This window comes from Schistocerca gregaria, chromosome 3 (genome assembly GCF_023897955.1).
Source record: "Schistocerca gregaria isolate iqSchGreg1 chromosome 3, iqSchGreg1.2, whole genome shotgun sequence".
NCBI classification, from domain to species: domain Eukaryota; kingdom Metazoa; phylum Arthropoda; class Insecta; order Orthoptera; family Acrididae; genus Schistocerca; species Schistocerca gregaria.
Window position 1 is genome coordinate 312,174,913 of NC_064922.1, and position 26,582 is coordinate 312,201,494.

A 26,582-nucleotide genomic window follows, 5' to 3' on the forward strand; every position below is an offset into this window, starting at 1 on the left:
GACAGTTAATAAGAAAATAGCTCATCTTCAATTGGCTCTGCAAGTTGGTCACTTCAAAAATGTGAAAAGGATTACATAATTATGGAGAAAGAACTTTTGGCCATTGTGTGGGAATTTATGAAATTTAGGAATTATTTACCTGGACATAAAGTCATTGTCTGTACTGATCACAAAGCCTTATGTTTATCCAATAGTGTAAATTATGTCACAGTAGAATTACATTGTGGGCAATTTATTTGCAGCAGTTTCATTATACAATGAAATATATAAAAGGGAAATGAAATGTAATTGCAGATGCTTTACTTTGTTTCCTGTGGGGTTGGAGATCAGAATAGTGTTGGATAAGGGGAGCGAAGTTTCAAAATTGGGTACATAAAAGGCATAAATGATAAAAAAAAGAGATCAGAAAAATTTATAAATAATTTTGGGAAGGAATCAAAATCATCTTCAAAACTGGAAACTGATAAAAAGCTATTTAAGAAGGAAGGGGTACAAGAAAGTCTAACAGTATTATCAGGTGCATAGAGGAATTTTGTTTCCAAGATCAAAATGTGTGTGTTCCTGAGGCAATTCTTTTTGATAATGGGAGTCAATTCACTTCAAAAACACATAAAACATTTGTTTATGAGAAAAACAAACATTACTACATCCAAAATTAAAGAAAACTTAGAGACAGAGAAATGTTACACAGTTAAAACCATACCTACAAGCAAATAAAAACTGAGTACTGAAACACTAAAGCTAGTAGTAACCTTAAGCTTACCAAATCTTTCATGAAATATGCAACTAATATTTGCAGTATCCCTCAGGAGGATGCAGTGTCTATTGCATACTATGCACATGGCAAGTGCAAGGGACCCCAACCATGTCACTTTTTTCCACTTTTCATTTTTATGATTTCACATTTTCTCATACTTATCTTTGTGTCTATTTTACGTAACCTCTTATACTTTGTGTATCTATATACCTTATATGTTTAGTTATGTACAGATCATTAACAGTACCAAGTGTAATAACACAAGTTTAGAAGGAAATTCATTTCCTCAGTTGACAAAGCTGTACTGAGAAATTCTTAATATGAAAGTTTATATCAATTAAATATTATTTGAACTACTGGAGTAGTTACAATTAATGTACTGGTAATTATTCAATTGAAACAGAGCAAAAATAGTAAGAATACTGAAAGCAATACACAGATAAATATTCAGGACAAATGTCACAACCAGTTATGTAGTATTTTGCACTAGTGTCTGACAAACTATTTGGAACACCTGCATGACATCCAATTTAGCTTTGATGTATCAAACTGTTCATTGTCTGGTGTTTCATGTTAAACTGCTAAATATTTCAGCTTTTATCAACTTGTCAAGGCACACTATATAGTTTTCTTACTGTTTATTGAATTATCTTCCCAGTTTGACATCACCTCTGCACTTACTAACAATTAACGATTTTAAAAGGAGGTGGTTGTCACATTAAGTATCATATGAACTGCTACTATCAATCTTTACAACAAATGTCCATAATCCAGAATGAGATTTTCACTCTGCAGCAGAGTGTGCACTGATATGAAACCTCCTGGCAGATTAAAACTGTGTGCCGGACCAAGACTCTAACTCGGGACCTTTGCCTTTCGCCCAAGCACGCCCTGTCCTCACAGCTTCAATTGGTAGAAGTGTCTTTAGCCCAGCCATCAAGAGTAGGCCTAATGACATGTTCGGTACAGAATTTGTACAGCTGGGGGGATAGAGCACAACCCTATCTGAGACCTTTAGATACACTGAAGAAATCAGACGTGCCCATACTTGTCTTCACAGCTGCAAGGTAATAATTGTTCAGACTTCTGATCAGTGCTGTCAAATGTGGTAGGACATCAAACTCTGCAAGCACCAGTGACAATTTTTGCAGACAACACAAAGTCTTTCCTCTATTTAAAGAAGCAGATGAAGACAGGAACACAGAACACTATGATTTGTCAATTATTTGTCATATGTATCTGTTCCTTTTCCTGCAACAAAACCTGCTTGTTCTATGGCTGAATGCATGGCTTCCAATGCTGGTTCAGGATGTAGAGCAGAATTTTGCTTGTGTGGGATACGAGAGCAATGATTCAATACTTGAATCAGATCCTGATTGACCTTTTCTAGTGTAGTGGGATGAAAAGAGACTTTAATCTACCTTTTGGCCATTCTTCAGTTTCTGATCTTATATTTATTGAATGTAGCAAATCAACACCTTCTTGGCTCATTTCCTTTATCATCTCACCAGATATACTATATAGATCTGGGGGTTTACTGACCTTCAGATGTTGTTGTGTGTTCTTCATTTTGCTGCATAAGATTTTAGGTTCCAATGGAAGTTCGTCAACTGCTTGACTTTCTGTACTGTTGTTACCCCAGAATACAGCTTTTCACAGTATTGTTTCCACCTCACTACAGCTTTCCTTGTCTCCAATATGGTTGCCATTCTCATCACCCACTACCCAAGCAAAAGGATTAAGTTCACCAGTGATGCTTTTGAGTTTCCTACCTATCTTGATCCTGGGTGGTGTGGATACCAGTTTTCTTCAGATTACTTTTCTCTTCAATTAGTTGTATTGTGGGCTGTGATATCCAAGGATGTTCTGCACACTGTGGTGGTCCTTATGTTGCAAGTGATGAGGAAATTATCTTTCACTTGTTCCCCTGCTTGTGATGCTGGTGCACCTTTTCATGACACTGTTAGTATTCCAGTCGACACTGTCAAAAGTTTTCTCCAAGTCTATGAATGCTATAAACGTAGGTTTGACTTTCCTTTACCTATCTTCTATAAAAAGTGATAGTCAGTATTGCCTCCCGTGTTCCTAAATTTCTCTGGAATCCAAACTAATTTTCCTCGAGGTCAGCTTCCACCAGTTTCTCAATTCTTTTGTAAATTATTCATGTTAGTATTTTGAAATCATTTCTTATTAAACTGATAGTTTAGTAATTTTCACAACTGTCAGCACCTGCTTTCTTTGGAGATGGCATTATTATTTTCTTCTTCAAGCCTTGGGAGTACTGGGGATATTTCATCTATTTCATACATCTTGCTCACCAGGTAGAAGAGTTCTGTCACAGCTGTCTCTCCGAAGGCTACCAGTAGTTCTATTGGAAGCTATCTACTCCTGGGGCCTTGTTTCAACTTAGGTCTTTCAGTGCTCTTGTCAAATTTTTCCTATACTACCGTATCTGCCATCTCGTCTCATCTACGCAATCTTCCATTTCCACAATATTGCTCTCAATCACATCTCCCTTGTATAGACCCTCTGAATACTACTACTACCTTTCTGCTTTCCCTCCTTTGCTTAGGACTGGTTTTTCATCTAAAATTGTGATATACAGGTGGTTCTCTTTTCTCCAAACATCTCTTTATTTTTCCTGTAGGCAGCAACTATTTCCCTTAGTGATATATGCACCTAAACCCATAAATTTGTCCTCTAGCCATTCCTACTTAGCCACTTTGCACTTCCTCTCAATCTCATTTTTTAGACATTTCTAGTCCCTTTCACCTGCTTCATTTGCTGCAATTTTCTGCTTTCATCAATTACATTCAATACTTCTTACGTCACTCGAGACTTTCCACCAGGCCTCGTCTTTTTATCTCCTTGATCCTCTGCTGCCTTCACTATTTCGTACCTCAAAGCTACCCATTCTTCTTCTACTGTATTTCTTTCCGCTGTTCTTGTCAGTTGTTCCCTAATGCTACCTCTGAAACTATCTACAACCTCTGGTTCTTTCAGTTTATCTAAGTACCATCTCCTTAAATTTCTACATTTACGACATTCTTCAGTTTTAATCTACATTTCATAACCCATAAATTGAGGTCAGGGTCCACACCTGCCCCTGGAAATGTATTACAATTAAAAACCTGGTTTCTAAATCTCTGTCAAACCATTGGATAATTATCTGAAACTTTCTGGTGTCTCCAGGTCTCTTCCATGTATACAAAACACTTTCATTATTCTTAAACCAAGTGTTAGCTACTGTTAAATTATGCTCTGTGCAAAATTCTTCCAGGTGCCTTCTTTTTCATTTCATTCCCCAGTCCATATTCTCCTACAACTTTATCTACTCTTCTTTTTCCTACTATCGAATTACAGTCCACCATTATTACATTTTATGTCTCCCTTAAAATGTCTGAAAATTTCCTTTTATCTCATTGTATAGTTCTTCACTCTCTTTGTCATCTGCAGAGCTAGTTGGCATATAAAATTGTACTACTGGGGGTATATCTTGGCCATAGTAATGTGCTCATTATTCTGTTCATAGTAGCTTACTCATGTTCCTATTTTTTTAATCATTATTAAGCCTACTTCTGCATTACACTATTTGATTTTGTATTTATAAACTTGTTCTTACTTGACTGGAAGTCCTGTTCCTCCCGTCACTAAACGTCACTAACTCTTACTACATTTGACTTTAACCTATCCATTTCCCTTTTTAAATTTTCTGAGCTACCTGCCTGATTTAGGGGTCTGACATTCCAGACTCTGATCCATATAATGCCTGTTTTGATTCACCTGATAACAATGTCCTCAAGTAGTCCCTGCCCATAGATCCAAATAAGGAAACTATTTTACCTCCGGAATACTTTTCCCAAGAGAATGCCATCATCATTTGACCATACAGTAGAGCTGCATGACCTCAGGAAAAATTACAGCTGTAGTTTCCCCTTGCTTTCAGCTGTTCACAGCACCAGCACAGCAAGCCCATTTTGGTTGACGTTACAAAGCCTGATCACTCACTCATCCAGACTGTTGCGCCTGCAAGTACTGAAAAGGCTTCCGCCCCTTCTCAGGAACCACAGGTTTGTATGACCACTCAACAGATATCCCTCCATTGTGGTTCACCTATGGTATGGCTACCTGTGTCGCTGAGGCATGCAAGCCTCCCCATGTGCATTAGATCTTGTTTTATGTATTGAATTTTTGGCAAAATTGATCATTTATGTGGATAACAACCTCAAAACTGGGAACACATGAGACCAGCATTTTGCTATCATAGACAATGTAGGAGAGAAGCTAAGGAAAGGGGAGATGACATTAAAACTAGAGAATAAGTTCGCTGTGAGACAACTGAATTTTCTTGGCCACAGTGTAAGTGAACAGGCAACTTTGCCTGACAGCAGGAAAATCTTAGCTATAGTAAAGTTTCCAAAACCACAATCAATGACAGAATTAGGGTCATTTTTCAATTTAGCCAATTTTCATTAAAAAAAAATGCAAAATCAGAGGCACTGAATGCACCATGATTTAACAACCTCATAAAGAAACGTACTGTACGGAAGTGGAGTGAGGAACACCAGGTAGCTTTTGATGAGATAAAATAACAACTTTGTAAAAGTGAAATACTACACTGACCTGATTTTTCATTATTATTTTGTCTGGTGGCAGACGATAGTAACTTTCAGTTAGGGGTTCATCTATTCTGAGAAGAGACAGTTAATAAGAAAATAGCTCATCTTCAATTGGCTCTGCAAGTTGGTCACTTCAAAAATGTGAAAAGGATTACATAATTATGGAGAAAGAACTTTTGGCCATTGTGTGGGAATTTATGAAATTTAGGAATTATTTACCTGGACATAAAGTCATTGTCTGTACTGATCACAAAGCCTTATGTTTATCCAATAGTGTAAATTATGTCACAGTAGAATTACATTGTGGGCAATTTATTTGCAGCAGTTTCATTATACAATGAAATATATAAAAGGGAAATGAAATGTAATTGCAGATGCTTTACTTTGTTTCCTGTGGGGTTGGAGATCAGAATAGTGTTGGATAAGGGGAGCGAAGTTTCAAAATTGGGTACATAAAAGGCATAAATGATAAAAAAAAGAGATCAGAAAAATTTATAAATAATTTTGGGAAGGAATCAAAATCATCTTCAAAACTGGAAACTGATAAAAAGCTATTTAAGAAGGAAGGGGTACAAGAAAGTCTAACAGTATTATCAGGTGCATAGAGGAATTTTGTTTCCAAGATCAAAATGTGTGTGTTCCTGAGGCAATTCTTTTTGATAATGGGAGTCAATTCACTTCAAAAACACATAAAACATTTGTTTATGAGAAAAACAAACATTACTACATCCAAAATTAAAGAAAACTTAGAGACAGAGAAATGTTACACAGTTAAAACCATACCTACAAGCAAATAAAAACTGAGTACTGAAACACTAAAGCTAGTAGTAACCTTAAGCTTACCAAATCTTTCATGAAATATGCAACTAATATTTGCAGTATCCCTCAGGAGGATGCAGTGTCTATTGCATACTATGCACATGGCAAGTGCAAGGGACCCCAACCATGTCACTTTTTTCCACTTTTCATTTTTATGATTTCACATTTTCTCATACTTATCTTTGTGTCTATTTTACGTAACCTCTTATACTTTGTGTATCTATATACCTTATATGTTTAGTTATGTACAGATCATTAACAGTACCAAGTGTAATAACACAAGTTTAGAAGGAAATTCATTTCCTCAGTTGACAAAGCTGTACTGAGAAATTCTTAATATGAAAGTTTATATCAATTAAATATTATTTGAACTACTGGAGTAGTTACAATTAATGTACTGGTAATTATTCAATTGAAACAGAGCAAAAATAGTAAGAATACTGAAAGCAATACACAGATAAATATTCAGGACAAATGTCACAACCAGTTATGTAGTATTTTGCACTAGTGTCTGACAAACTATTTGGAACACCTGCATGACATCCAATTTAGCTTTGATGTATCAAACTGTTCATTGTCTGGTGTTTCATGTTAAACTGCTAAATATTTCAGCTTTTATCAACTTGTCAAGGCACACTATATAGTTTTCTTACTGTTTATTGAATTATCTTCCCAGTTTGACATCACCTCTGCACTTACTAACAATTAACGATTTTAAAAGGAGGTGGTTGTCACATTAAGTATCATATGAACTGCTACTATCAATCTTTACAACAAATGTCCATAATCCAGAATGAGATTTTCACTCTGCAGCAGAGTGTGCACTGATATGAAACCTCCTGGCAGATTAAAACTGTGTGCCGGACCAAGACTCTAACTCGGGACCTTTGCCTTTCGCCCAAGCACGCCCTGTCCTCACAGCTTCAATTGGTAGAAGTGTCTTTAGCCCAGCCATCAAGAGTAGGCCTAATGACATGTTCGGTACAGAATTTGTACAGCTGGGGGGATAGAGCACAACCCTATCTGAGACCTTTAGATACACTGAAGAAATCAGACGTGCCCATACTTGTCTTCACAGCTGCAAGGTAATAATTGTTCAGACTTCTGATCAGTACTGTCAAATGTGGTAGGACATCAAACTCTGCAAGCACCAGTGACAATTTTTGCAGACAACACAAAGTCTTTCCTCTATTTAAAGAAGCAGATGAAGACAGGAACACAGAACACTATGATTTGTCAATTATTTGTCATATGTATCTGTTCCTTTTCCTGCAACAAAACCTGCTTGTTCTATGGCTGAATGCATGGCTTCCAATGCTGGTTCAGGATGTAGAGCAGAATTTTGCTTGTGTGGGATACGAGAGCAATGATTCAATACTTGAATCAGATCCTGATTGACCTTTTCTAGTGTAGTGGGATGAAAAGAGACTTTAATCTACCTTTTGGCCATTCTTCAGTTTCTGATCTTATATTTATTGAATGTAGCAAATCAACACCTTCTTGGCTCATTTCCTTTATCATCTCACCAGATATACTATATAGATCTGGGGGTTTACTGACCTTCAGATGTTGTTGTGTGTTCTTCATTTTGCTGCATAAGATTTTAGGTTCCAATGGAAGTTCGTCAACTGCTTGACTTTCTGTACTGTTGTTACCCCAGAATACAGCTTTTCACAGTATTGTTTCCACCTCACTACAGCTTTCCTTGTCTCCAATATGGTTGCCATTCTCATCACCCACTACCCAAGCAAAAGGATTAAGTTCACCAGTGATGCTTTTGAGTTTCCTACCTATCTTGATCCTGGGTGGTGTGGATACCAGTTTTCTTCAGATTACTTTTCTCTTCAATTAGTTGTATTGTGGGCTGTGATATCCAAGGATGTTCTGCACACTGTGGTGGTCCTTATGTTGCAAGTGATGAGGAAATTATCTTTCACTTGTTCCCCTGCTTGTGATGCTGGTGCACCTTCAGAAAGACTGATGATGTGGAGTTTTGGTGTTACAAGTTCACCAAATTCTCAAAGAGCTTCCTTGTTTGGGAGTTTTAGTTGTCTTTCTCTGCCCTTCTTGGTGGTTTTGAGCTTACTCTGCATTTTCATGGACAATAGATTGGCCCTAATGGAATCCCGAAAGATGATTGCCATGGAGCTCTGGTGAAGCTACAACTGGCCCAGTAAGACAGTAGTGGCAACACTTTTGCTTTCAGCAAAGAGAGCATCGGGTCAATGTCTGAAACTGGTAAGTGTATTTGAAACTATTTTGAATGTATGTCAGATCAATTTGATTTAGTAAAAATTATAATATTAAAAAATGTAACCTTAACAATGAAAGAATTGGTTGAAAAGGTACATAAGAATGGGAGTTGGCTTTCTGGGCATCACTGTTGATCAGAGGTTTTGTGACACACCACCTGCATCACTTTTTGCAATAAAAATGCAATGAAAAGTGTAAAGGCGTATCTGTTCCTCAATCCACCTAGCAAGCAGAATGAACCCAAGATGTAAATCCAGTTCTTGGGAAGAACACCAGGACAATGAGCAGGTGTCAAGTGAAGTGTCCTGAGAGAAACAAACAGATGGACCATCCAAATTTTGTCAACTGTAGGAAGTTACACAAAGTCATTTTTATTTTAAAGAAATAAATGTTACATTGTAAAGTGATTGGAATAGCTGGAATTAATCAAAAGTAACATCACAACTTTCAGACAGTAAAAGTCTGTACTCCAACATTTCTTTCTTTTTAATGAACACAGAGGGGGTAGAAATCAGAAAAATGAATGTAAATATAGCATCATCATCTGTGTTGGCAAATTCTATTTCTTACACAGATAAGTTAGTGAGAAGGTGAAAGAAATTTGAAGGGCATAAAAATGAACAAAGCAAAGAAACAAGAAAAGAACTGGATTCTCTATTATAGAAGAGTGCATTAGTATATTGAGTATTCAGTCTTATGTGACCACTTTAATACCGTTAACAATTAAAAGCAGAAAAAAAACTTGTAATTAACAAGTGATAGCAGATGAAACAAAAAAAAAGCTGACAGAATATTAACATCTTGAAGCACGTATGTTTTGTTTTCACTAATAAAGGAAAAAAACAGGTTGGTAGAAATGGATGAAGTAACTTCTGGTTTGGACAGCTAAAATTTTTGTTAGCTTATGATAACTGCTGTCTGTTTTCGTTGTTTTTAATTAAATCTCCAATATTCTTTTCTTTATAGCATTTCAATTAAAAATGTATGAAGTGGTTTGTTGTATCTATGTAATAATAATGTAAATACGCAGTCTCTGAAGAAATAATAAAGACTACAGCCACATCGTACTGATGACCAATGAAACCAAACTTCAGCAGCAACTAAAATGTTCTTGAACAAGCAACAAAGGCCATGAAGAAAATGCATATGTACAACGGAAAATAATGTAAATAAGTTCAGTGTCAGACAAATGGCACCTAACAAAACTGGATTTGTAATACAGTGAAAAGGTGAGATCACCATAAACTATGAGATACATGACCATTCACTCATCTGTAAGTTCTTATTATTAGAAAATTTATGTAAAGGCCACAATCAGGCACAAAAACTTTTGTTGCAATTATTCACAGTGAAATCTCAGACTGTTTAGGACAGGAGCATCATCTTCAAGTGTGAACCTCTGCCCTTAAGGACAGACAAAATTTTAGGATCCCAATGTTGCAAACGTCAGTTCATAGTCTTGAGTTGCTGCAGAATATTAACTTCTTTAATTTTCAAATAACTCTTCTGTTGTAGCTAAGTCTGGAATGTATCATGGCAACTTCAAACAAATATGTCCATTTGAAAAAAAGCAAATAACATGAAAAAATGATTCATGTACAGGAAAATTTTTGGGTTGGAAATGCTCATTCTGATTTGAAAATACTCTAATCTGTCCCAAACTACTTTAGAGTTGACAGTGAGAGTGGAAGAGCTACGGTGGGAAGTCTATTTGGCAGGCTAAGGCTGCTTTCTACCAATACCACCCTGCTTGCAGCTACAGCTACTGGTAAGCCCTTGAAGTTGCCAAACTTTCACCCCACACCACAAAACTTCCTGTTTGCAGTGAGCTTCAACTGCAATCAGCTTGCTGTCCTGTGTGATTGCTGTGCCCTGCAACTTTCCACGTGTTGTCATTGTTATTCATTGTGTAGTACTCAATGATGTCAGTGGAAAGTTTGATGAAAATTATAATCAAGAAAGTTCCATTCTCTTGGACAGAGTATTACTGTACGACGGCAACTGAGAAAAATCATTTGCTCTTTATATTCCATCTTAATGAGAAAATTCATATGATGGCTTGCTGCTATTTGCTAACAGAGTTTCCAATATAAACACAAACTCTGTTGTGAAGACTGGGAAGGAAATATTCAACAAACAAAAGGAAGGTGAAGAATCATCCAAACTTAATATCCCGGGGAGAAAAAGTAATGTGTACGTGCAGATTACCAATGCAATTTTTTTGTTTGAAAGGATGTGATTCTTTGGCATGTATATGAGTATAATTGCATTAAGGAATGTGTGACTCTCTGGAAGATACTGGTTACACCTAAGGAATCAAGAGTTTTTCATGGCAGTCACACATCCTTGTCCACAGTTTTACACAATCTAGGATTTCACTATGGACATTTTCGTGTCTGTAAGCAACTGACGTAGGGGGAAGATATAGTTGCACAGCAATGCAGACTTTTAAGGAACATGCATTGATGAAGAGGTGTGGCTTGAGGAAATGTAGGTCAAGTCTGGTCATGCTGTCAAGCAGGCCAGGACAGATGACACAGCTAAAGAAACATTGTCAACGCCTTGTGTCTGTGTATGTGCGGATGGATGTGTGTGTGTGTGTGTGTGTGCGTGTTTGCGTGTTTACGTGTGAGTGTGCGCGCGCGCGCGCGAGCGTGTGCGCACGCGCGTGCGTGTGCGCGTGCGCGTGCACACGCGCGCGTGCGTGTGCACACGCGCGCGTGCACACGCGCGCGTGCGTGTGCACACGCGCGCGTGCGTGTGCACACGCGCGTGCGTGTGCACACGCGCGTGCGTGTGCACACGCGCGTGCGTGTGCGCGCGAGTGTATACCTGCCCTTTTTTCCCCTTAAGGTAAGTCTTTCTGCTCCCATGATTGGAATGACTCCTTACCCTCTCCCTTAAAACCCACATCCTTTCGTCTTTCCTTCTCCTTCCCTCTTTCCTGAAGAAGCATGCGTGTATGTTTGTGTGTCTATCGACCTGCCAGCGCTTTTGTATGGTAAGTCACATCATCTTTGGTTTTAGATATATTTTTCCCACGTGGAATATTTCCCTCATATATATATATATATATATATATATATATATATATATATATATATATCACATGGGAAAAATATTTTAAAAACAAAGATTCCAAGACTTACCAAGCGGGAAAGCGCACAATAAATAAAACACACAAACACACACACAGAATTTCTAGCTTTCGCAACCAATGGTTGCTTCTTCAGAAAAGAGGGAAGGAGAGGGAAAGACGAAAGGATGTGGGTTTTAAGGGAGAGGGTAAGGAGTCATTCCAATCCCGGGAGCAGAAAGACTTACCTTAGGGGGAAAAAAGGATAGGTATATACTCGCGCGCACACACACACACGCGCGCACACACACACACGCGCACACACACACACACGCGCACACACACACACACGCGCGCACACACACACGCGTGCACGCACACACACGCACACACACACGCACACACACACACACACACACACACACACACACACACACATCCATCCATATTTAAAGGCAAAGAGTAAGGGCAGAGATGTAAGTCAAGGCGGAAGTGTGGAGGCAAAGATGTTGTTGAAAGACAGGTGAGGTATGAGTGGCGGCAACTTGAAATTAGCGGAGATTGAGGCCTGGTGGATAACGAGAAGAGAGGATATACTGAAGGGCAAGTTCCCATCTCTGGAGTTCGGATAGGTTGGTGTTGGTAGGAAGTATCCAGATAACTCGGACGGTGTAACACTGTGCCAAAATGTGCTGGCCGTGCACCAAGGCATGTTTAGCCACAGGGTGATCTTCATTACCAACAAACACTGTCTGCCTGTGTCCATTCATGCGAATGGACAGTTTGTTGCTGGTCATTCCCACATAGAAAGCATCACAGTGTTCCTTGTCACCTTAGCCAGCTTCATCCTGACGCACAATTTCTTCACTTTTGAAGGCCAGACATACCAACAATTAAAGGGAACAGCCATGGGTACCAGGATGGCCCCCTCGTATGCCAACCTATTTATGGGTCGCTTAGAGGAAGCCTTCTTGGTTACCCAAGCCTGCCAACCCAAAGTTTGGTACAGATTTATTGATGACATCTTCATGATCTGGACTCACAGTGAACAACAACTCCAGAATTTCCTCTCCAACCTCAACTCCTTTGGTTCCATCAGATTCACCTGGTCCTACTTCAAATCCCATGCCACTTTCCTTGACATTGACCTCCATCTGTCCAATGGTCAGCTTCACACATCCGTCCACATCAAACCCACCAACAAGCAACAGTACCTCCATAGTGACAGCTGCCACCCATTCCATATCAAACGGTCCCATCCCTTCAGCCTAGGCCTTCGTGGCAAATGAATCTGCTCCAGTCCTGAATCCCTGGACCATTACACCAACAACCTGAAAACAGCTTTCGCATCCCGCAACTACCCTCCCGACCTGGTACAGAAGCAGATAACCAGAGCCACTTCCTCATCCCCTCAAACCCAGAACCTCTCACAGAAGAACCCCAAAAGTGCCCCACTTGTGACAGGATACTTCCCGGGACTGGATCAGACTCTGAATGTGGCTCTCCAGCAGGGATACGACTTCCTAAAATCCTGCCCCGAAATGAGATCCACCCTTCATGAAATCCTCCCCACTCTATCAAGAGTGTCTTTCTGCCGTCCACCTAACCTTCGTAATCACTTTGTTTGTACATCCCTATGAAATCCCCAAACCACCTTCCCTACCCTCTGGCTCCTACCCTTGCAACTGCCCCCAGTGTAAAACCTGTCCTATGCACCCTCCCACCACCACCTACTCCAGTCCTGTAACCCGGAAGGTGTACATGATCAGAGGCAGAGCCACGTGTGAAAGCACCCACGCGATTTACCAACTGACCTGCCTACACTGTGATGCTTTCTATGTGGGAATGACCAGCAATAAACTGTCCATTCGCATGAATGGACACAGGCAGACAGTGTTTGTTGGTAATGAAGATCACCCTGTGGCTAAACATGCCTTGGTGCACGGCCAGCACATCTTGGCACAGTGTTACACCGTCCGAGTTATCTGGATACTTCCTACCAACACCAACCTATCTGAACTCCGGAGATGGGAACTTGCCCTTCAATATGTCCTCTCTTCTCGTTATCCACCAGGCCTCAATCTCCGCTAATTTCAAGTTGCCGCCACTCATACCTTACCTGTCTTTCAACAACATCTTTGCCTCCACACTCCCGCCTCGACTTACATCTCTGCCCTTACTCTTTGCCTTTAAATATGTCTGCTTGTGTCTGTCTGTCTGTGTGTGTGTGTGTGTGTGTGTGTGTGTGTGTGTGTGTGTGTGTGGTGCCTGATTCTGACAAAGGCCTTAGTGGACAAAAGCTATATTTGTGACAGTCTTTTTTTGTTGTGCCTATCTGCGACTCAGCATCTCTGCTATATGGTGAGTAGCAACTTTCCTTTTCACAAATATTGTAATATACCATCCTGGATTTTCCTTTTTTTATTTTTTTAATATCACATACAAGAAATATATGCCCATCGTATGAGCCAGGACAAACATTCCAAATACAAAATATATTTTGGGACATGTGGAAAAAAATGTATATACATAAATAGATTTTTTTTTTACTATCGTATTGAGCAACTAGAATCATGTTAATAACTTCAGTTCCTCTTCTTCCTTTGTTGTTGTTTCCTATTTTTCCAATATTCCCTCATTTTCTCCCCATGAAGTCTTTTCCTTTCTTCAGTCCATGTTGTTCCTGATTTTTTATTTCTTCTGCTTTGAAAGCCTTCCAAATTTAGTATTTTGTTTTTAAAACAGTTTCTTTATGCTATTTCTCATTCTTTGATGATGTTTCTTTCAAGATCTTTTCTTACTTATGTAATCCATGCTATTGTCGATTTCTTCTTCCAGAAATACAGGAGTATTTGTTTTGTTAGTCTATTTCCATCCATTTGGTAGAGATGTCCAAAAAGGTTAATCTTCGTTTGGCCATTACTTCAGATATTTTCTCTATATTTTTGTAGATCTCCTCATTACTTCTTATTTTCCAACCATCTGCAGTTTTCATTGCACCCATTATTTTTCTAATAATCCTTCTTTCCAGTACCTCTAGTTTGTCCATTTTATAGTTCATCGTTAGGCATTCAGATCCATATAAACATTCTGGTCGTACCACTGTAGTGTACTGTTATAGTTTTGTTTTTCTAGATATACATTTCTTGTTGTAAATATTTTTGGTCAAACTATATGATGCTCTTTCCATTTTGTTAATTCTTACTTCTATTGCAGATTTTTCTAGTCCATTCTGTTGTATAGTTTCTCCAAGGTATTTAAATTTATTTACTCGCTCTATTTTACCTATTTGTGTTTCTATGTATTTTGGTGCATTTTTTATATTTGTCATGAATTTTGTTTTTTCAGCTGAAATTTTGAGACTAGTTCTGTTTGCTTATTTTTCCAGAATGTTTATTTGAGTAACTGCTTCTGTCAGGTTTTCTGAAAGTATTGCGAAATCATCCACAAAAGCCAAGCAGTTTACCTTAATTCCATTTGGTTTCTTTCCCAGAGTTATTGGTTCAATTTTGTGATTTTTTAGCTCCGAATTTGAGATCCTTACAATTTTTTCTAGAACACAGTTAAACAGTAAAGGTGATTAACCATCACATGTCTAACACCAGTTTTTATTTCAAAAGGCTCAGATACTTCTCCCATAAATTTGACTTTAGATACTGCAGCTGTTAGTGTTTCATGAATTATGTTTGCTAGTTTTGATTTAACACCAAATTCTCTAATGACTTTACCTATCATTTCTCTGTCTATACAATCAAATGCTTTCTTGAAATCTATAAATGACACTAGTATTGGTTTGCTGGTTAACATTCTTTTGAATTATTGACTTTAAGTTAAAAATTTGTTCTGCACAGAATTTTCCCTTTCGAAAACCACCCTGATATTCTCCTAATTGTTTGTCTAAAGTATCTACCATTCTGTTGAGGAGAATTTTTGGTAATATTTTGTATTCCAGAAGTGAATTCCTCTGTAATTACTGACATTTTGTTTGTCTCCCTTTTTATGTAGCAGGTGGATTAATACTGTTTTCCATTCAACTGGAATCTTTTCAGTTTTCCACATGTTCTCAAAAAGCAGCTGTAGATCCTTTATAATTTTTGGTTCTGACCACTTCAATAATTCTGCTATAATGGAGTCTTCACCACTTATTGTTTTTGAGTGTTTTAATGGCTTCATGAATTTCTAGCTCTGTTGGCGGGAAATCTTCCTCTAGATTTTGATGTGTCACTGGAAATTCTAATTTATCTGCTAGAACAGGACAGTTTAACAACTTTTCAAAAAAATTTGCTAAAATTTCACAATTTTCTTTATTATTTAATCCTATTTTGCCATTTTCATCTTTGAAACAAATACTTGGTGCCTGATATCCTTTAAGCACGTGTTTAAAGGTTTGGTAAGAATTTCTAGTATTATTTTTGGTGAAATTTTATTCTATTTCAATAAGCTGACAATTTTCAAAGTTCGTTTTGATTTTCCAGATTATTTTAGATGTTTCTTTTCTTTGTTGTCTGAATTGTTCAAGGTCTTCCTCTTTTTTTGAACATCTCCATTTTCTCCATTTTTGAGCTCTTTGTATTATGTATTCATGATTATTATTTCATATTATTCAGTTCATTTAAAAGGATGTTTTTTCTTTGTTCTCCACAACTACCCTTATGCTAATGACCACAATTTTTCATAACACAGTCTTTATTTAAAACTATCTGATACTCATCCTTTTCACATCTTACCTATTTGTTCACAAAGAACTAACTGCCCCTTCCATATGATTAGATAATTTAAAGAATCTTAAAGGTCTTGCAATAATTTACATCTAATTATTAAGAGTGAATGAACATTGCATGGTATCAATTACCTTTCCTCAAACATCTTGGATTAAGCATTATATAATGTTTGCTTGGAATTGTGAGAGTTGAAGTCTTAAGTGTGGTTATTTTGAAAGAGTGCATTTAGCAATGGAAAACCTCTTGTTGTATTAAAATTTTGAGTTTGGTTCCAATATGCTCTCTGTGAGCGTTTAACATAAATTTCATAATTTCAGTGCTTTGTGAAAGAGCACCATCACATCATGGTGGTAACTGAAAACCCCATAACTCCATTTTTCGATGTAAATTTCTTAATTCCAGTAACTGTGTTATCGAAGAGAGACCTGAAAGTGCATGGATTTCTGTAATATGTCAATAGCTACAATACTACTATACAGATATAATGTAGCAACTGTGTCTGTATCATTACTATATATATTAAAAACAAAGATTCCAAGACTTACCAAGCGGGAAAGCGCCGGCAGACAGGCACATGAACAAAACACACAAACACACACACAGAATTACGAGCTTTCGCAACTGGCAGTTGCTTCGTCAGGAAAGAGGGAAGGAGAGGGAAAAATGAAAGGATGTGGGTTTTAAGGGAGAGGGTAAGGAGTCATTCCAATCCCGGGAGCGGAAAGACTTCCCTTAGGGGAAAAAAAGGACAGGTGTACACTCGCACACACACACACACACATATCCATCCGCACATACACAGACACAAGCAGACATATGTCTGCTTGTGTCTGTGTATGTGCGGATGGATATGTGTGTGTGTCTGCGAAGTCTTTCCGCTCCCGGGATTGGAATGACTCCTTACCCTCTCCCTTAAAACCCACATCCTTTCATTTTTCCCTCTCCTTCCCCCTTTCCTGACGAAGCAACTGCCAGTTGCGAAAGCTCGTAATTCTGTGTGTGTGTTTGTGTGTTTTGTTCATGTGCCTGTCTGCCGGCGCTTTCCCGCTTGGTAAGTCTTGGAATCTTTGTTTTTAATATATTTTTCCCATGTGGAAGTTTCTTTCTGTTTTATTTACATCGTCATTACTATATATTATTTTTTAAGAAACCGTTTTTGCTGTAGAATTTAACAAAATGGAGTTATGAGGTTTTCATTGACTACCGCTGATATCAAATTCCAGACAGACATAAATGCAAGTATTGTTGATCAAATGTAAAGATAAGGGTTAAACCTTGAAATTTACTGCACAGTATTAATAAAAACATTTGTGACTGCTACGTATAAGAAGAGTTAACAATGCCAAATCTGCCTGCACATAAAGTGTTACCATTACTATCTAAATACCGACAGCACATAAATTTCTTTTTTGTGAATTTTCTAACATATCCTAAAATTCACCATCTGATCCACAATCTTCCAGTTCAGATACAGAGATAGAATAGTGAAATTAGTTGGTGAAACAATTCTCTTAACGCTGTAAGTGAAGCTTTTATACTTGTCCTTTCTGTGGAATTAGATCAGTAGCTACATGTAAAATATATAATATGTTGGTAAATATGTTACAGCAAGTTTTGAGATGCCTGACTTTTGCTCTTGGGGCAGTATATGCTGCAGTGAGGTTTTGTGTAGATTTGAAGTTCAAACTCAGATAACTGGCTTTCATGAAGCATTTGTAACCTATTGCACTATCCTAACATATTAATGGACCAACACAAACATTCAACAGGTCTCTCTGGTCTTCTCTACTTGTTCAAAATTCATCCCAGCAACATCCTGGGGGCTGTTGTGTTTCCTTCTATGTCAGTTGTGCAGCTTATTAGGAGAATCTCTGATATTTGGATGCCATTGGGAAGAAATAGTGACTGTTCAAGCTCTGAATCATTAGTTAAGCTTTCTTCATAATGAGATTTACTATAGAAGATCTCACAAAAGACATTGGCACCTGATGTTTAAATTCATCCAACTTTATCAACTTTTAATTTTCATCACGTTTAACTCCTAAATAAGAAATAGTCGAAATATTCAAGCAACAATTAGACTGATCTGAGGGAAGGAATGTATCAGAGGAAAGTACAGCTGATGCAAAACATGCAACAGTGATGTGAAAACAGCAGAAGGGAAGGCGAATGATTCATGGATAAATAAATAATAATTTTTAAAAAAATACTTTAACACTTCACATTAAAGTCTGTGCAATAACTAATAGCCAAAAGATACACATGGACTGTGTGAAAATAAAGTGTATGTCTGAATCTTACCAAATCAGTACTTATTTTGGTTGCTGACTGGTCTGGTAGGGCTGATAGGTATCATCTGGTGAAGCAGCATTAGATGTTTGCTCAGAGTCAGGTATTGGCACAGCATGTATGATAGATGCTCCTGGCCCAGGATAGAATGGATATGGATGAGGGCTTGCTATATACTGAAACCACAAATTCTTGGATTAACAACAAATAAAAGAGCTGCATGACATGCAAAATAATGTTTTGTTTTGTGCCAATGAGAACAGTAGGTATTAAACGTGCTTTGCAATTCTTTCTCCATTTACATTTTTATTTTGCTATCCTAGTCTGACATATGTTACTTACAGAGCTAGGAGTACCAATCTGTAAGGCAGACATATGAGTAGTGAGAGGTGGAATCATAGAACCATACTGAACAGAGCTTGGATCAGCTGATGGCATCATCTGCAAAACAAAAGCATTGTGTCAGCAGAGTATCAGAAATGTAAATTCTACCAACTAAATTTACAATCAAAATCAAAAACTAAAAACCTGAAGAGTAGCATATGTCAAACTGAAAATAAGAACTTCACAGCAAATTCTTTAAGGACCAACTGGGGTATGTGATGTAACTGTTCTGACTGACTAAATAACATAATAAAATTCATTACAGTTCTAATAAATTGTAACAATGCTTGTAAATGACAGCTTTTCTGACGAAAGTGGTAATGAGAATTTAATATATAATAATTAAAGACATAATGATCTGGATTTTTGATAGTCCATTTTTGACAAAATTAATTTCAAGTAATATGTTACCAGAGGAAAAATGCTGCTGTCTGTGCACAAAAAATGCAAATATGTTTGTGTTTGCTTAAAGGACTGACTGAAAAGTGGGGTACCAGCTACCTCATTCTTTCTTCCGCACCTTCAAAACCAAAAATTTTGGCATGTGAACATATTTATGCTTTTTTTAACACACAACTCACTCCAAACTCCCATGCACAGCCTCCCCTAACTGTATTTTACTCACACCCACTAGTCCACCACTGTTAAGTCACTCATACTATCTACCCGGGGTGCAGTTGTCTGCAAGTAGTTGCTCACATCGGCACCAATGATGCCTGTCGCTTGGGTTCTGGGGCGATCCTCAGTTTGTACAGGCAGCTGGCAGATTTGGTGAAGACCGCTGGCCTTGCACGCAGGGTGTGGCATCGTTCCCAGGGTGGATCGGTGTCCTTTGGGTTGGAGCCGAGTGGAGAGTCTCAACCAGAGGCTTAGTCGCCTCTGTGATGGTCTTGGCTGCAGATTTCTAGACTTGCACTATTGGGTGGGGAATTGCAGGACGCCCCTAGATAGTTCAGGGGTGCACTACACAAAGGAAGCAGCTACTCAGGTAGCAGAGTACTTGTGGCGTGCACATGGGTTTTTTTTAGGCTAGGTAGTAGTGCGAGGTGTCCTGATGAACACTCACCAGTCAACGTGCAGGCAGGGAAATTATGATGCGCTCAGTGTAAAGACACTTCAGCTGGCTGAACCCTGAGATAGGAAGTTCTGAAATATTTAGTGAGGGTTGGAACGTGTATCGGAAAGACAGATTGGACACCGTAGGAGGTGGTGTCTTCATTGCATTGACAACAATATTGTGTCTACTGAGGTCGAAGTAGAGTGTGATTGAGAAGTTATCTGGACATGTTTAACAGGGCTAGGGGAAATACAGTTAATTGTGGGGCGTCATTACCGGCCACCAGGTTCCACCACGACAGTTCTAGAATCACTCAAAGGGAGTCTACATTCTGTAACGCAGAAGTACCCGAATCATGCTATATTAGTCGGAGGTGACTTCAACCTACCTAGTATAGACTGGGATGTCTATGGATTCATTACAGGTGATACAGACAAGCCGTCATGCGAATTACTTTTGAACACATTATCCGAAAACTGTCTTGAGCAGCTAAATCGACAGCCAATTCATAATGGAAATAATTTAGATCTGGTAGCCACAAACAAACCAGACCTCATCGACGGTGTCAGTGTTGAGACAGGGATTAGTGATCATGATGTTGTCATTACAACTATGGTTACGAAAGTTAAAAAGTCGGTCAAGAAGGCTAGGAGAATATTCTTACTAGAAAGAGCAGATAAGCAGTTGTTAGTGTCCCACTTAGTAAATGAATCAACTTCATTTACTTCCGGTACGACGGAAGTGGAAGAATTATGGGCAAATTTTAAACACATTGTAAATCACGCATTGGACAAGTATGTGCCGAAAAAGTGGGTTACGGATAGAAAAGACCCACCATGGTTTAACAGCGCAATTCGGAGAATGCTCAGGAAGCAAAGGCAGCTGCACTCACGGTAGAAGAAAGATGGGGAGAATGAGGGCAGGCAAAAGTTAGTAGAGATTCGTGCTGCAGTAAAAAGAGCGATGCACAAAGCATTCAACCACTACCACTGTCATACTTTAGCAAAAGATCTTGCTGAAAACCCAAGGAAATTCTGGTCTTACGTAAAATCGGTAAGCGAGTCGAAGACTTCCATCCAGTCACTCACTGATCAGTCTGGCCTGGCAACGGAAGACAGCAAAACAAAAGTTGAAATTTTAAATTTATCATTTGAGAAATCTTTGATGCAGAAGGATCGTACAAACATACCACCGTTTGAGTCTCATACAGATTCCCGTATGGAGGACATAGTGATAGGCATCCCTGGGGTTGTGGAGCAACTGAATGGGTTGAAAATAAATAAATCACCAGGTCCTGATGGGATTCCAATTCGGTTTTACAGAGAGTACTCTACTGCATTGGCTCCTTACTTAGCTTGCATTTATTACAAACCTCTTGCCCAATGTAAAGTCCTGAGCGACTGGAAAAAATGCAGCTGACGCCTGTATATAAGCTGCTGCTGCCCCCCCCCCCCACCCCCTCCAAAGATATTCTCAGTTTTTCACTATTTTACTATTTTACTATTTTATTTAATAAGAAATGTTGCATGTTTTCTGGGATTGTATAAGTGCATTCTTGTATTTAAAATGTTTATTAAAAGCAGTTTTTCACTGGTTTACTGTTTTATTTAATAAAAAGTGCTGTTTTTGACTTGAGCCTTTGTTTCCTGAGACTAGTATTAGCTGCCCCACCCCCCACCCCCACCTCCTCAGATCAGATCCTGGGTACGCCCTTGAATGTGCACCTCTCTTTCTGTCACACTGCCCACTGCCATTGTTTCCTTCACTCTTTCTATAACAGAACCACTATTTACTATTTTTCATTATTTATTACTTTCTGATGCTTTGCCACTGCATTTGTTTTATTCTCTCTCAGCATAAATAAGCATGAATATGTTCGCATGCCAAAATTTTGGGGAATATTTTTAAAGGTGCTGAGAAAGGTAGAATGAGGCAACTGGTACCCCACTTTACATTCAGAGTCTTATAATTAACAAGACATCCCATGTAGGCTTTCACGGCCGGCGTCTTCATCAGTAAACACTTACTGATGATAAACAAGACATATCTGCGTTTTGTTTGTGCTCCAATACGAGTGTTTTTCCTGTGGTTCCCATCTTTTCCCTGCTGCAAAAATGTTTTCATTAGTAACATTTACGTGAAACTGAAATGATGCAGAACTAATTTTACAACTCAGACCACATTTTACGTGCCGATAAAGTATGCATATGCTTCGGTAGTACAATGTGGGATTCCCAGAATCCTTATGATCATAACAGAGACCATCACTTTATAAACAACATTTTTGCTTCACAAAAGATTTTACATGCGTATTTTACATGTGAAAGTGGGATTACTTTGAACCTCTGTGTCTAGGAGACACAAAGATATGTAGAAAATTTTCATTGTTGTTTAAGACCAGGATCTTAGGAATACACTGTAAAACTTCCAGCTGTTTGCTGTGCATAGCCATCTCCGAATCTGCGACTTGTTTTGGTACTCAAAAAATAAGTTTTTGGGGTATTTCTTGATAATAGATAAAAGAGTTTTGGAAACATGGAGATGGCTCTTCTAGATAAATTCCTAGAGAATATATTGCAAAAATTTCAGTTGTTTGCTGTGCTTAATCATCTTGAAATTGTTGTCTGGGATTTGGTTCACAGATGACAGTAAAAATATGGCAAAAGAAAAAAAAACATTTTTGGGGGTTTTCCAAGGAACGGTAAGGAACTAAGGACGTCTCTGTAAGTCTGTGAACAGCATATACTACATCAAATGCAAAAAGAACAAACTGATTTGCTCCATTTGCCTAAGCAGGAGGAAGTTTGCAAACATTCATACATTGACCCCGTACTGTAAGACAGCAACACTAACACAATCCTTCTGTTAGGCATACAAATGGTCCATAAGCCAAAGGGTGATCCAAAACACTTGATCCTCTTTTTATTACCAATAAAGCCCAAGGTATGAACAGCAGAAAATCCTGTTTTTACGTGTGGCTTTTCAGAGTATATTAGGTATGCATTCTGTCACTTGCATAGCAACAGCTTCATGCATTAATTTGGAAAAGCAATTACATGAAAATTACATATTTTACTGTTCACAAAGAAACAGCCCTTTAAATTTACTAACTATATTGTGAAATTAGAGGTAAAAAAATATATTAGCATACACAGGGATCGTCCTTAATGATATTTTTGGAATGAAAAAAAAGTGTTAAATAAGACTGCTTTGTTACCAAATTAGTTCTCATGAAATTGTACGAATTACAACTGTTAGGGAGGAATATCATTAATTTTATGGTTTCTAAACTGAAAATCTCTGATATAATTTGCAACATAAAATTGTTACCTTTGGTGGTACATGCTATTCATTCAGAAAAACACCTTCCATCTCTTCCCCTTGATTAGATGAAAGCTATTCATGGAAAAACATTATTTAGGTAGTTAGTACATAGAGCGCTTCCAACTGTGCACACTTTGTTTTGACATATGTGCAAAGGCGATGAAAGAAACATGGGCACAGGGCATTGGCAAAGTGCAACAGCTATAACAGCTATTGAGTGTCCCCACCTGCTGTGTAGGAGTCGATTTCACTTTAGCATCAGCATTTAGTGGCATTTTGGAAGGCAGAATTTTCATAGCAAAGTAAGCTGTATGGAAATAGATGTCATCCCATTGCAACCAGCTGGCACACTCATTCTCTTGCAGTAAAGCTATGAACTGTTGGATAACATCTTGGTAGATGGTAGCATCTGCAGTTGCTTCAAAAAACAAAGGTCCTGTTATTCATCACCTTGAAACTGCACACCATATGCCAAATTTTTGTAGAGTAGGGCAGACTCAGTGAAAGGGTGCAGGTTGTCAGTATCCTAGTTCCGGTATTTCTGGCTATTAACATACCCACCAAGATGAAACCAAGTTTCATTTGTGAAAAACACTGTATCTAAAATGCCAATGTAGTCTCTAATGAGGGTCTTAAACCACTGACTTTAGTGAACCCTTCTGACATAATCAGTATTATTCAGTTCATGAAAAACCTGCATGTGGTACGAACAACATTTCAGTATTCTTCTCACTGTAGTGTAGGCTGAACCAAGATAATGTTCTTTTCCTGCCTTAATCTACACAAAAATTTTGTGGAGAGACGATGTAAAATGTGCTTTAATATCCTGAATGACCAGTGTCATTAAAACTTACCTTTGTCTGGCATGTTTCTTGCACACCCCTGAACAAATTTCACATAATTTTTAACTAACTTCTGAACAACACTTTTCACTGGTGTTTCTTTTTCAAACATGTCTGTGAACTTTCACCAACACACATTATGAGATTTTCTTACAAAATACATTTCAATCATGAATACATGTTCTTCAACAGTTAAAGGCATTTTAACAAACAACACAAGATGATTATGCAATCTTGGTCAAAAGCCAATGCTCAACAGTGACCGGAACAACTTAAGTATGCAAGAAACAAACACCCGACCCCCTACAGTTCCAGTCATACTGACAATATAAACCATTATTTCACCCAACTCAGTCCATCATTTGCATTTCAACAATGGGGCCTCTTAAGTTAAACACTGTGTATGTATATATATTAAAAACAAAGATTCCAAGACTTACCAAGTGGGAAAGCGCCGGCAGACAGCCACATGAACAAAACACACAAACACACACACAGAATTACTAGCTTTCGCAACCGATGGTTGCTTCTTCAGGAAGGAGAGGGAAAGACGAAAGGATGTGGGTTTTAAGGGAGAGGGTAAGGAGTCATTCCAATCCCGGGAGCAGAAAGACTTCCCTTAGGGGAAAAAAAGGACAGGTGTACACTCACGCGCACACACACACATATCCATCCGCACATACACAGACACAAGCAGACATATTTAAAGGCAAAATATGTCTGCTTGTGTGTGTGTGTGTGTGTGTGTGTGTGTGTGTGTGTGTGTGTGTGTGTGTGTGCGCGCGCGCGTACACCTGTCCTTTTTTTCCCCTAAGGGAAGTCTTTCCGCTCCCGGGATTGGAATGACTCCTTACCCTCTCCCTTAAAACCCACATCCTTTCGTCTTTCCCTCTCCTTCCTGAAGAAGCAACCATCGGTTGCGAAAGCTAGTAATTCTGTGTGTGTGTTTGTGTGTTTTGTTCATGTGCCTGTCTGCCGGCGCTTTCCCGCTTGGTAAGTCTTGGAATCTTTGTTTTTAATATATTTTTCCCATGTGGAAGTTTCTTTCTATTTTATATATATATATATATATATATATATATATATATATATATATATATATATATATATATATATATATTTTCTTCAACAGTGACAGGATACTTCCCGGGACTGGATCAGACTCTGAATGTGGCTCAGGGATACGACTTCCTAAAATCCTGCCCCGAAATGAGATCCATCCTTCATGAAATCCTCCCCACTCCACCAAGAGTGTCTTTCTGCCGTCCACCTAACCTTCGTAACCTCTTGGTTCATCCCTATGAAATCCCCAAACCAACTTCCCTACCCTATGGCTCCTACCCTTGCAACCACCCCCGATGTAAAACCTGTCCTATGCACCCTCCCACCACCACCTACTCCAGTCCTGTAACCCAGAAGGTGTACACGATCAAAGGGAGAGCCACATGTGAAAGCACCCACGTGATTTACCAACTGACCTGCCTACACTGTGACGCTTTCTATGTGGGAATGACTAGCAACAAACTGTCCATTCGCATAAACGGACACAGGCAGACAATGTTTGTTGATAATGAGGATCACCCTATGGCTGAACATGCCTTGGTGCACGGCCAGCACATCTTGGCACAGTGTTACACCGTCCGAGTTATCTGGATACTTCCCACCAACACCAACCTATCCGAACTCCAGAGATGGGAACTCACCCTTCAGTATATCCTCTCTTCTCGATATCCGCCAGGCCTCAACCTCCGCTAATTTCAAGTTGCCGCCGCTCATACCTCACCTGTCTTTCAACAACTTCTTTGCCTCTGTACTTCCGCCTCGACTGACATCTCTGCCCTTACTCTTTGCCTTTAAATATGTCTGCTTGTGTCTGTGTATGTGCGGATGGATATGTGTGTGTGTGTGTGTGTGTGTGTGTGTGTGTGTGTGTGTGTGTGTGTGTGTGTGTGGTGGGTGTGTGTGTGTGTGTGTGCGCGCGCGCACGCGAGTGTACACCTGTCCTTTTTTCCCCCCTAAGGGAAGTCTTTCCGCTCCCGGGACTGGAATGACTCCTTACCCTCTCCCTTAAAACCCACATCCTTTCATCTTTCCCTCTCCTTCCCTCTTTCCTGAAGAAGCAACCATCGGTTGCGAAAGCTAGTCATTCTGTGTGTGTGTGTTTGTGTGTTTTGTTCATTGTGCCTGTCTGCCGGCGCTTTCCCACTTGGTAAGTCTTGGAATCTTTGTTTTTAATATATTTTTCCCATGTGGAAGTTTCTTTCTATATTATATATATAAAAATCAAAATTACTTTCATGTGTAGAGTGAAAAACTTTACGTGTCATCAGTTCTGTACTGGTGCATAAATGTTTGAGTTCCCATACATTGTAAATTATCTAGTAGTATGAAACAGTGTACATGTAGATTGTATAGTCTGCCATCATCTGTGTTTTCATACT

The 26,582-nt window shown here is 38.7% G+C and overlaps 1 protein-coding gene across 2 annotated transcripts in view; it reads right to left on the minus strand.

Moving 5' to 3' along the window:
• LOC126356167 (protein alan shepard) overlaps window positions 1–26,582 on the minus strand; it is a 394,981-nt gene that overhangs the window by 18,659 nt on the left and 349,740 nt on the right. For both annotated transcript variants that reach the window (XM_050006925.1, XM_050006924.1), the window contains exons 10-11: window positions 18,877–18,975; window positions 18,547–18,710 (exon numbers count right to left, since the gene is read on the minus strand). In XM_050006925.1, the coding sequence (XP_049862882.1) occupies window positions 18,558–18,710; window positions 18,877–18,975 (252 nt within the window). In that variant the 3' untranslated portion in view covers window positions 18,547–18,557. The remainder of the gene's footprint in view (window positions 1–18,546; window positions 18,711–18,876; window positions 18,976–26,582) is intronic.